This window comes from Octopus bimaculoides, chromosome 4 (assembly GCF_001194135.2).
Source record: "Octopus bimaculoides isolate UCB-OBI-ISO-001 chromosome 4, ASM119413v2, whole genome shotgun sequence".
Classification (NCBI taxonomy): Eukaryota; Metazoa; Mollusca; class Cephalopoda; order Octopoda; family Octopodidae; genus Octopus; species Octopus bimaculoides.
The window spans coordinates 140,694,570-140,707,870 of NC_068984.1; the positions used below are offsets into that span (position 1 = coordinate 140,694,570).

At 38.4% G+C, this 13,301-nt stretch overlaps 1 protein-coding gene across 9 annotated transcripts in view; it reads right to left on the reverse strand.

Moving 5' to 3' along the window:
• The window catches only part of LOC106877933 (uncharacterized), a 229,994-nt gene that overhangs the window by 15,317 nt on the left and 201,376 nt on the right, over nt 1–13,301 (reverse strand). For 7 of the 9 annotated variants that reach the window (XM_052967535.1, XM_052967536.1, XM_052967537.1 and 4 more), the window contains 3 exons: nt 11,597–11,776; nt 8,911–9,306; nt 3,953–4,144 (listed from right to left, as the gene is read on the reverse strand). The exons of 1 other annotated variant lie outside the window; for it this stretch is intronic. In XM_052967535.1, the coding sequence (XP_052823495.1) occupies nt 3,953–4,144; nt 8,911–9,306; nt 11,597–11,776 (768 nt within the window). The remainder of the gene's footprint in view (nt 1–3,952; nt 4,145–8,910; nt 9,307–11,596; nt 11,777–13,301) is intronic. One more of the 9 variants, XM_052967542.1, reaches the window with a different exon arrangement.

The window sequence follows — 13,301 nt, forward strand, 5'->3', positions numbered from 1 at the left end:
AAATGGAGTAAAACGCATATGTTAAATGAATTCGAAACATATGTTGGAAATAAAAGAATTCATTTAACATGCATTTTACTCCATTTACTAAATTTGTATATTTACTCAAGTACCCAAAATAACAAGGAGTTTCTACCTCATAAACAGGAGTTACACCACAGTCATTTTGTGATCTTTGCTACCCTGGTATCTATTAACCAATTTATTTTGTCGAGGTTAATTATTAACTTAGAGAAAATAAATACATATAATATATATATATATATATCTGTGTGTGTGTGTGTGTATATATATATATATATATATATATATATACATATACACACACATAATTCTTTTCTACTCTAGGCACTAGGCCCGAAATTTGGGGGGAGGGGGCCAGTCAATTAGATCGACCTCAATACGCAACTGGACAAGCACTTAGTAGTTACTGACCCAGTACATCTAACTCAGCTTTCACTAACTCTAACTTCATGTATTCTCCCTTTCACACAATGGATCTGTCCACCAGTGGGAACAGTAAAATTGATGAATGTCATGGGTGTTTAGTGTAATCCTTTCTTTGCTTATAGCTTGGGAAGGAATGAGTTTCACCACGCTGATTTTCTCCAAAATTTCCTGTGATATGTTTACAACACAATGAAGACCTTACCATCTATTTGTGTTATTATTTTACATACAGTTGCGTGACATTCTTTATATCAACCAGAGATCAAGGTGACTGTCACCTTATTCAACAGCACTCTTCCCCCAGTAGCATTGATGCAACCGAAAAATGTCTGAGTTCTTTTGGCCTATACAATAGTAAACTTTTATTATATACATGTACTTTTATATGCACTAGTATGAACATATATGCATGTATACGAGAGGAAGAAAACAAAAAAAGTGTACTAAGTGTTGCTGGACTTGTGTTTGTTTAACACATTTTGTTAAATGACAGTCAATTCCTGAAAGCAGCCCACGTTTCTACACTTTCGTCTTTAGTGACAAAACAACTTCTATTGAATGAGTGACCAGATTACTTTAGTTTTATACAGTTGAGAGTTCTTATAAAAGGGAGATCATTAATACATTGTATAATAGTGTCTAACCCATGCCAGCATAGACAATGGACGTTAAATGATGATGATGATGGCAGGGAATTGCCATCCTTCAACAATGAACATTCCGTTATTTGATTAAGTAAATAACTTGTTCTTGAATTAATTTGTGAGTGGCTTAGCATTCTTCAGATATGCACACCCTTAACATGACTCTTAGGCAGTACAGCTGAATGCACAAGAAGTCCACTATGCAGCGACAGAATCCTGGGTTCAATCCAGCTCGATGGTGGTATTTAGGTCAAATGTCATTTTCTATAGTTTTGGTTCAACCTATATTTTGTGAGTATAATTGGGTGGCTGGAAACTGAATAGAAGCCTGTTGGGTAGATTGCTCCAGAAATTCGAAAGGTACAGCAGTCAACTGAACACAGTGAGTGATTGCATAAAGGGTCAGGCATTAAAATAAGAAGTCATTGAGTTGTGGTTAAGAAATGAAAAAGAGAAGTGTGTAATGTGAGTAGAGAGTCTTGTTGAAGGAGAGAGTGTGAAGTGTCATTAGGTGTACAATTAGAGAGACTTGCTAAAGAAGAGTGTGATTTAGTGTTACAAAGGAAAGAATAAAGGAAAATTACCATATACAAAAGATGAATACAAAAAACAAACACCAAGGGCTAAAACATAGAGGGGACAAACAAGGACAGACAAAGGGATTAAGTCGATTACATCGACCCCAGTGATTAACTGGTACTTATTTAATTGACCCCGAAAGGAAGAAAAGCAAAGTCAACCTTGGCAGAATTTGAACTCAGAACGTAACGGCAGACGAAATACTGCTAGGCATTTCGCCTAGCGTGCTAACATTTCTGCCAGTTTGCCACCTTAAATGATGATGATGATAATTATAATGGTTATGATAATGATGATGTAAATAAGACGAAGGTGTTGACAATTATGATGATGCTAATGGAGAAGTGATAGTATAAGACAGTGAAGATATGATAATGGTAGTTATGATGGATCTACTAATGTGCTATGATCTAAAGAACTTTGGTCTAAAGTGACTTTTGGATAAATACACTATAGTCTAAAGTCATTTTTGTCTAAATGCCCTTTAGTATAAAGAAATTTTTGTCTAAACTCACTTTGGTCTAATAACTATTTTGTCTAAAGAATCTAAAAAAAAAAATGTAAAAGACCTAAATAACTAAACTCTAATGAACCATTTTGTCTTTAGACAAAAATGCTTAGACAAAAGTGTCTTTAAATGAAAATGCTTTTAGACCGAGGTGTCTTTGACCGAGGCACCTTAGACCGAAGTGTCTTAGACCAAAGTGCTGTATCCTGTTATGAAACAGGAAAACTTATGTTGGTGGTGGTGATGACTATGATGGTGATATTTGTTGATGACAGTTATGATGACAATCGCAATCATCTTGATGACAATAAAAATGTTGACAGTTATGATGATATGACAATGATAAAGTAGTAGTAGTAACAGCAGTAGTGGTAGTTTACGAGGTGGTATCCAAATGTTCCCGGACTAGCTATGTTTAATAAAAAATAACATATTTACCAAAGTTTTAACACCATCTCCTTTGGAATAATCACCTCACACAACAGTACACCATTCCCAGGGTTCCCGTCACTTTTGGAATCCAGCCTGGATGTCGTTTTCTGTGAGTCGAGGACCTTCAGCAATTCACTCCAGATCTCGACAATGGTGCTTAAACGGTGACCTTTGAGCTGCATTTTCATCTTGAGGAAGAGCTGGAAGTCTGCAGGTGAATAGGACAGCTGTGGAAGTGGTACCATGTTGTTTTTGGTGTGAAACTTACGAGTGAGGAGAACCCGGTGATGAGGTGCATTGTTATTGTGAATCCAATTTTTTGCCCTTCACAGATCCGGTCACTTTTGCCGAATGTCCCTCCCTCAAATGCTTCAAAATGTTATAATAGAACTCTCGAATGATGGCCTGACCCTGTGGGGTGAATTCTCAATGCACAATAGGCACAGGAGTGGCTGTGTGGTAAGTAGTTTGCTTACCAACCACATGGTTCTGGGTTCATTCCCATTGCGTGGCACCTTGGGCAAGTGTCTTCTACTATAGCCTCCGGCTGACCAAAGCCTTGTGAGTGGATTTGGTAGATGGAAACTGAAAGAAGCCTGTCGTATATATGTATGTATATAAATATATATGTATGTGTGTTTGTGTGTCTGTGTTTGTCCCCCCCAACATCGCTTGACAACCGATGGTGGTGTGTTTACTTCCCCGTAACTTAGCGGTTCGGTAAAAAGAGACCGATAGAATAAGTACTAGGCTTCCAAAGAATAAGTCCTGGGGTCGATTTGATCGACTAAAAAGGCGGTACTCCAGCATGGCCGCAGTCAAAGGACTGAAACAAGTAAAAGAGAATACTGTGGATGCCAAAAAAAAAAAACAAAAAAAACGATGGGGATGCTCCTGATTGAGCTATGGCCCTATTGTGCCTTTTGAAGCATCTGTGCCCCTCGAAACATTGCACATGACCCATTGCCTCGTCACCGTCAGCTTGCCGAAGCATGCCTAATGTCTCTGTAGCAGACTTCCCAAGTTTAATGGAAAAATTTCCTGTTGGCTCTTTGTTTTAACTTCCTGTCCATGACAAAACTTGCAGACTACAGCATACATCATCATCATGTGATCATCATGTGATCATCATGTGATCATTATGTGATCACAAAGACACAAATTTCACAACTTGTGAAGTAAACACAGCGATGTCACTCAGTGCACTGTCACATGAAGGTCATTGCTAGCTCTCACTGTGCACATAACCACGTGCTGCTATCTGTGGGCACCCTACAGAACTAGTCAGGGAACTTTTTGATACCACCTTGTAACTCCTTAACCGAGGGAGTCTACCTACCTTCTGTAACAACTGCCCCATTCATATCAGGAGTTTGTTTGGAATATTCGGAGTGTGTGTTAACAACCTTGGCACTGGTTATGCTCTCCTCGAATGCAGTATCAAAGTCTTCTCCAGGGTCCAGGGAAGACGTGGTGGTGGTGGTGGTGGTGGTGGTGGTGGTGCTCTCTCTACTGAGGTTACGGTTGTGCCCTGGAAAACCAAATGGTGGGGGTGGATGCTTGCAGAGCAGTCATACTGATGGTGGTGGGAGGAGGAGGAGGAGGGATACAAGAAACAATAACAGAAACTTGAAAATAACTTATTTTAACTGGTGATAGGAAAGAAGAAGAGGAGAAAGTCTCTAAGCCCCAGCTTGTGGATAAAAGATGTTACCTCAAACCAAAAATTACAGACATTTAATGGTGCTGAGGAGATAAAAAAAAAAGGGCCTTTGGTTCAATATTACAGGTTCTGCTTAATATTGGGAAAATAGTTAAACTTATACTCCCTAAAAACCTGGGTGGCATTTATCCCTCCATTACTCCCTGGTATTTAACACATCCCTGTAGATCCCAGCTATTTCATTGCCAACTTATTTAGTCTTCATTACTCTCACCTCAAGGCTGTATTCCCCCTTAATCAGCACATTGCAATATTTAATTAAGAAATATCAATATTCAATAGGCATGGGTGTGGCTGTGTGGTAAGAAGCTTGCTTCACAACCACATGGTTCCAAGTTCAGTCCCACTGCGTGGCACCTTGGCCAAGTGTCTTTTGTTATAGCCTCGGGCTGACCAAAGCCTTGACTGGTTTTGGTCGACAGAAACTGAAAAAAGCCCATTGTATATATAAGTGAGGGCGTCTGTCTTCCCCCCCTACCACTGCTTGACATGTTGTTTGGCTGTTGTGAGCATGCTCACATTTTCGAGATAGGAAGCTTCACACTAGGGAGAGAGAGCACTGCGTGAATGACAGTGCTAATCCCAGTGTTCTGGTAAAAAGTAGTATTTCTTTTTGACACTGCGTGTGTTGTGCTTAAAAACGTGCTTATATTCTTGAATGTGATAAAGTGTAGAATTAGATTATTATCCTGCTCCCAGCTTCAGTGTTGCTGCAAGGATTTGAAAAATAGGACAGATTCCCCCTCCCCCTTATTTTGTGATTTAGTGGGGATTTTTGGAAAACAAGGAGGAATTCACAGTGGTGTTCAGTGAACAAATTAAACCCACTACCCGGCAGTGGCTAAGACGTGGACTGATCAAATTTATGTACAAATTTTCTTTTTATATGTTTATTTCCTTTTACACAATATTAAAACAACAATTAAAAATTTTCTGAAGCACCCCCCCCCCCCCCCACTAATTTTATCTATGAACCGCCACTGGTACTGTACATGAACCTTTGATGAATTGTAGTGCACCTAAGCACTACACACAATCATTTCATTATTATTATTATTATTATTATTATTATTATTATTATTAATCATTGCTTGGGATGCCATATGCAACTACTATATACTACCAACTAGGTTAAAGGCTGATAAATCAACACTGTGTCCCACCTGTGTTACTAGTGTGATTAAATTACTTTTTAAAGTCACTTCTACAGGTTTTCCATAGAAATTAGAACTAGCACTGAAAGTTAACTTTCATATATGTAAACATCCGTATGTAAACAATGTGATCAAAGATATAAAATGCGATTGAAAACAGAAGACAGGCATTGTTTACATAGATGTATTTGTAAATGAAACATTGTAACTTTCAGTGTTGCCTCTAATTTCTATAGATTTTCTATAGAATAAATAACTTTAAAAAGTAGACTGAACCTGTTATGTTTAATACCACCACCAGGCACCTTGGATCCTATTAACAGAGTTTGCTCTGTCGCAAGCATTCAGGCTAGGTTTCTTCCCTTCTGCTGGTCTTAGAGGCCCTGCTAAGGGTTACAGAAATAAAGGGTACATAACTTACTTGGGTTAGACCAGAGGTTCTCAACCAGGGTTCATATGACTCTTAGAGGTCATATGCAGATTTTGTTAAAATTTGCAATAAATTTGTTACACTCCTTCAATGCACAAAATATTTTAATCTTTTTTACACAATTCCTAATATCATATTTATATGATAAGATTTTTAAAACATCAAATGATTATGGGGATCCAATAGAGCAAAAGAGGAATCAAAGGGGTTTCATTGGTAAAAAGAAATGGTTGAGAACCACCAGACTGGACAGAAGGTTAGCCAGTAATAAAAAAAAAGAAGCTAATGGTGATTGAGGTAAGAATTTCAAACTAATCAATAGCAATTACAATCATTAGGATTTATAAGTTTAATGGTACTTGGGGTGGGGGAAGGGGCATTGTCAGTAGAGTGAAATATAAATATTAATAGTTTAAGGGGCAACAGATGAGAAAAAAATGTTAAGGATATTGATGAGGAAGTTTTAAAAGGAAACTGAAATCAAACAGGTAACTACGACAACAAGCACCATGAGATGTAGTGTCAATGTCACAATAGCGAGGTGTAGATAGAGGCTGTGAGCAACAGGGGAGTAGCAAACAACAACAACAACAATAACAAAGTGTAGTAACTGTGAAGAAGAAGAACAACAACAAGGTGTATTAGCCATGAACAAGGGAGTAGTGAAGAACGAGATGTGCAGTTATTAATAACAACAACAACACTAATGGTAATGAGAGAATCCTCTCTCTCACCCTCGCTCCCTTTATCTTACTCTCCCACTCACTTTATTCTGCTTTCCTGCTGGGGTATCCATGTAGCTACTCTACAGCAAGACACCTATGTCTGTGCCCTCTGTACCTGAACTGACCCAAAACCAAACCCATCAATACTACCCCTCTCTCCATTCCAATTGAGGGGGTTTGCGTTTTGCAAGGTACTTGGTGATTCTCTCAGTACTGGTGCCGCATAAAAAGCACTGGTGATGGTGCCACGTAAAAAACACTGGAGATGGTGCCATGTGAAAAGAACTGGAGATGGTGCTACAGAAAAAGCGCCTATACACTCTGTTAAGTGGTTGGTGTTAGGAAGGGCATCCAGCTATAAAAACTATACCAGAACATACCATGGAACCTTGTGCAGCTCCTGTGAAACTGTCCAACCTATGCCAGCATGGAAAATGGATGATAAAGGATGATGAGAGAAAAGATTTTTGAAAGGAAAAACAATACAAAAATTGGGAAGATGGTAACGCCATTTAACATCCCTTTTCCATGTTGGCACAAGTTAGATGGTTTGACTAGAGCTGGTAAAACCTAAATTGGGAATTTTTGTGTATCAGAGTCTTAAGTTTAGGAAGTAAATGTTATATGTGGTAGGGGCATAGAGATGAAGCCAGATAAAGGTAGACTCTGGATGAATGATGAGACAACTTGTGAGTCACATGAGTCCTGATAAAAATTGAAAGAGAGGAGGGTTTGAGGTGATAAGTGAGGGTATTTTGATGTAAGAAGAGTAGGTAGGATGAGATGACAAAGGCAGCTCGAGGTGAAAAGTGAACATAGAATTGAAGTGACGAGGACAAAGTGAGGTGAGAAGGTAATTTATGAAAGCTTGAAGTTAAAGGAAGAGGTTAATAGATAGGGTTGACTGACTGAAAAGAAGGGTTATATAATATAGAATAATGAACTTATTGTAGACAGTGCTCAGGTGCACTACAACTCATCAGAAAAGGTTTATGAATGGTGAAGACCAGGAAGTGAACAGTGAATGAGTTGTTAAAAGCAAAAAAAAAAAAAAAAAAAAAAAAAAGAGGGTAGAGGGGGTGGGTGGGACATGAAGTGTACTGTTGATGAATTTCAGGAAACAGAAGTTTTAAAGGATGTAGTGCCCCAACAGTTAACAACTGATGCGGGTAATTTATTCCATGCTTCAACAATTCTGAGCACGAAAAGTAGAGTTGAAGAGACAAGAGAGTTCAGAATTATATGTGAAAATAGTCAAAGAGATATAAGTATCACTTCAAGACATGTAATAGCAAAGAAATAGGAGCTTCAAAGTTGAAGTTAATTTGTTAGAAAAATGAAAGGAATAGGTGAGAATTCAGAGAAATTCAAATTTTCAAGATTGTCTTGAAGATTTTGCACAAGCAACACCAAAATCAGTCAAAATACAAGAATATCGAAAACTTGTTTCTCTGTCGTGTTATTGTATAATGAAAGATCACATGACATCTAATGGTTTAAAGGCATATTTGAAGGTAATCTTGGATTACTGGATTACCAAACCAATTCCACTTATACTCTATTACTGAAGAATTACACTTAAGAAAATAGAAAAGTTTCCATTATAAAAAAAAACAAAAAAACATTTGCTTGATGTGCTAAAAATAACAGGAGAATCTGCTCAAAATCTCATCCCAGTAGCTTTGATAAAAAAGAAACATTGACCATGTAGAACTGGACACACCACAGCTGAAAATCGAGATATTATGGTCATGGCTGGAAAGGCTGATCACTGGTATCTTAGATCAAATGAGCCTAAGCTATAGCTTCTCTACCTATCAAACCAATAATGTAGTTTCGAAGTGGTTACTCAGCCTGGGGTTAAACAATGACAAAAATGAGTCAAGCTTCTATGTGGTTGCTCAACCAGTTATGACCTTTAGGCCAGCTGCAGTCTCCAGACCAGTAGTAAATTTTAGCCCAGCTATGATTTATTCCCAGGCCAACTGTGACCTCTCTTCAGTTAGGTGTGGTCTCTACACTAGCCATGATCTTCAGATAAGCTCTAACTATCCAGGCCATGGTCAAATGTGACTGTTAGTCAAGCTGTGGTCTCCAGATCAGTTGTGATCTTCAATGGGATTAGTCTATATTTTCAAAGTAAAAGAGACAAGCACTCTTCCTTATATTGTTATACCTTTCCAAAGATCTGACTCTAGAAATAACTGTTGTTGCTGTCGGCAACTTAGAGGGAAAGGAAGTGACGCTGTCCAAAGTTTTACTTACCATTGACTGGAGGGGGAACATCAGTAGCGGCCAAAGACAGAGAATCTTCAGCAATGCCAACACTCTTGTCAACCTTATCATACTCCATTACTGTGATGGGACTTGGGACATTGGATGGGGGTTCAGAAGGTGGTGGTGTGAGGGGAGGAGGAGGTGCAACAAAGGAACACGGACGCTGTATTTTAGTCAGCTCTTCTAAACTATCAGACAGATCTGTTGCAGCTAGGGTGGAAGCGTCTGCAGGGTGTGCCATTCCATCAGTGCCATCTACTAAGGTGCATGCATCGGGTGCAGGTGTGTCAGCAATTAAGTCAGGGTCTTCAAGATTCTTCTCATCATTTTTGAAGTTATATTCTAGAACATCAGAATACATTGTGTGTTCTTTGAATGAGGAGCCTGGAAATATGGGAAATTATAGTTGAACGAAAGACAAGACACAAAGAGCAGTGATTGGCAAATTAGGAGGGGAAGCAAGAAGAGAATAAATTGAAAAAGAAAATAGCTGTGTGGATATGTCTGAGTATATAAACTGATTTCTCAGTTCATACAAACAAACAGCAAATGCACAAGACTGAGAAATCCAAAAACAATACCATAGAAGAACAAGCACCTTTCTGAGTGGTATCCTTAGTAAAGCTACAGCACATAGAGGTCGATGACTGTGGTTAGGTGATCACTGCATCAGATTTTTTAAAAGCCTTTTGTCTAATCAAAAAACAGATTGATTTCCCTGTAATATCGATACTTGTATGTCCCTGCCAAGTAAACTTATTTGTTGCTGTCTCTTTCTATGCATCTGCACTGATGTCAGTAATCTTTAAACTACATATGTGAATGTTCCTGTTGACTGAGATCCTGCAGAAAACTTGCCAAACAATCTATTTTGGGAAATGAAACCAATATGCAGGCAGCAGTTGTAGAGTTGTTACTGCTGCAAGAATAAGGGATACATACTTGATATTTTGGCCTGGAGATGCTCAGGATCCAATGCAGGTACTACAGAGGGTAGCAGTTAAGATGGAACCATTGGCAATATCTATATTTATGTATATTGTTCAACTCTCACTGCTAGAGAGAGGCACTCAGTACACAGACTGTATACTGCAATTTTATTGGCTGCTCATTGTTGAGTTTATTGTTTTCACACACTCTAGGAAAACTTGGTCAAAGCAGCAACAGGTTTCCTCATCTGTCCAGTGTGTTCTGGGTCAAGGGGAAAAGTTTTGGAAATTTTAAGTGGGTGAATTCATCCACCATTTGCAGGATGTAATCAACAATGCTGATGCTGAAAACTTCATTAACATCCTGGTCCATGATCTTTGTCTTCTTCAGACTATGTATGAGATATCAAAATGACATCCTCAGCAAAGAGTCTCTCCCTGATCAGAATCCAACACACTTTGGCCTTTGCCCTGAGGATTGCTAAGTCAAAGAATTATCTGTTGAACTTTGTGTGTACATATATTCCATTGTTGGGTGTCCTGAATGCATTTGCAGGTACAAAATATATCCCAAAATGTCTCAAAGCAATATACAGCTCCATTTTGGAAGATCAGTGGTTTTAAAAATGATCGATCAAAATGATAGTCTCTGCAGGTCACTGTGGACATCTAATTTTGCAACATCTAATTTTTTCCAAGAGTGTGAAAGGACCTTTTTTTCCAAGAGTGTGAAAGGACCTTTTTTTCCAAGAGTGTGAAAGGACCTTTTTTTCCAAGAGTGTGAAAGGACCTTTTTTTCCCCCACTGATTCAAAGGCCTTAGTCATATGAATGAAGACTTAAAAGTGATTTCTCAGTTCCTGACTCTGTAGCCTCCTGAGCAATACCATATTGGTCACGAGTTTCCCAATTGTGAAAATGCACTGAGACTTGTACCTGATATTTTCTGTAAGTGTTGTTGAAGACCTTGTCAATGAAGTTGGCCAAGATGTGCCTCGGTCATTATTGCTGTCTCATTTTCCTCTTACAGTGTCTCACTTTTTCTGTTACACCTCAGAGTTTGTGAGGAAGACTTTGGCTATTGGTGTGGGTATGACCATAAAGTTAAGAAGTCCAGAAACACGTGGCTTTAGGTTCAATTCCATTGTATGATACCTTGAACAAGCATCTTCTTCCATAATTGAGGGTCAACCAGAGCCCCGTGAATTAAATGCACATGACAGAAACTACTTGGAAGATCCTTCAAGATATGTGTGTATACACACATTACAGATATATATATATATATATATATATATATATATATATTCAGTGGGCAGATGGAATAATTGGAAAAAAGTTAGACAAAACACCTTGTAATATTTGGTTATGTCTCAAATTCAAATCCATTATTGTCTTTTGTCCTTTCACAATTGATAGATAAAGTACCTATTGAAGTACAGGGTAGAATTTAAATATAATTGCTCCAAAAGCTGGAAGATGATGCCCCAGTATGGATAGAATCCAAAGATTGAAACCAATATTTAAAAATAAGCAAAAGAAAGAGATATAAAAAGCTATTGCTGTGCAAACAAGTGTGAAATATAGGAAACCAGAAACACTTGGAATGGCATTCCATTGTTGTAGCAGTGACACAGATTTAGAGGAAATGATGTGTATTGCAAGCTGAGATATTCGGAGTCTAAGAAGAGATAAGCAAGCAAACAAGCAAGCAGACAACAATGTGAACGTCACTACACAGCCTACCTGTCTTGATGGCAATAACTGGAGTTTTGCACTCGCTTTCATAATAAAAGTTGGGGTCCAGTGAGGAAGTGGATGATCTGAAGGAAGTGCTCAGTGCAGAGTATAAGGAACAATCCAGCCTGGGTATAGGAAAGACTTTTCGGCGCATATTCTGAATGCTGGGAGAAACTTGAGGTCCTCCTGAGTAAATCCAAAACATACATTTTATATATATCATCATCATCATCATCGTCGTTTAACATCCGCTTTCCATGCTGGCATGGGTTGGATGATTTGAGTGAGGACTGGCAAGCTGGGAGGCTGCACCAGACTCCAATCTGATCTGGCAAGGTTTCTACAGCTGGATGCCCTTCCTAACGCCAACCACTCCAAGAGTGTAGTGGGTGCTTTTTACATGCCACCAATATGGGAGCCAGTCAAGCAGCACTTGCATCGACCACGCTTGAATGGTGGTCTTTACATGCCACCAGCATGGGTGCCAGTGAGACGCCACTGACATCGGCCATGCTCAAACAATGCTATTTATGTGTCACCGGCACAGGAGCCAGTCAGGCGGCACTGGCATTGGCTGACTGTGTTATTATTATTATTACTATTATTATTATTATTATTTAAAACGGTATGATTTGGTTCCATGTGAACAGAAACCTAAGTCGTTCAGGCTCAGATTATTGAATTTGGTAATCTGAGCCTGAACGAACCAAGTTTTTGTTAGAAGTCTGCAAAACTTTATGTCAGGTGGAACCGAATCGAGCTGTTTAAATAATATTACAAGCAGCTCCTAAATATGTTGAGTGCCTTTTCTTTCATTTGTCCACTCATTTGTGTGTATGTGTATGTGTATATACATATACATATATATTTATATGTATGTGTGTGTGTGTGTGTGTGTGTGTGTGTGTGTGTGTGTGTGTGTGTGTGTATATATATATATCAGTGGCATGCAGTCTCAGCCATGCAAGCTATGCGCTGCATGTCCTGTTCGAAATATTCTGTCTCCCCTTCCCCTCTCTCAGTGACTAGTAAAAGCTTTGAGAATCCAGCTTATAGACACCTAACTCCCTATCTATGTTAGTTTGTCCTTCCTTCCTTCCCCCCCTCTCTCTCTCTTAGTGAGATATGCTAAGACCGATAGCATATATATATTTTGTACCCCTTCCTCTCTCTGTCAGTGATTCCACAAATTTATCATAGGAAGTAATGATTTCTGATAATAGCATGGCCCCACCTCTCTATCTTTTTGTTAGCTGGTTTTGACCGGAACTAGAGCAGTTCTCAAGAACTGCTATAATTAGCCATAATTCTTGGAACAGCCTGGCGGTAAGTTTGAACCTTTTATCCAAAACATCTGTTTGCACTATTATATTTTTGGAGTGTTCTGAAAACAAAAATATCTAATTTGACTAACGTCATTTTTTTTTTTTTTTTTTTTTTTTGAAATTTACTTACAATATACGCAGATGCTTACATGTGTGTTACTTTTTTCCAAATGAGTGAAATGTGTTATAAACGACATTTTGAGAAATAGTTTTTTGAAAAGAGACTTTGATGGAAAACAATTAATTATAAATGGTGGGTGACCAAAGAATTCGTATATTTAATCAGTATATATGACAAAAAATGGAAAGTCATCTAGATACAGCTTCTATCTTCACTGGTCTGTCAAACCAGTGATTTCTTATTTTTGTTAGAAGTATTCAGTGAT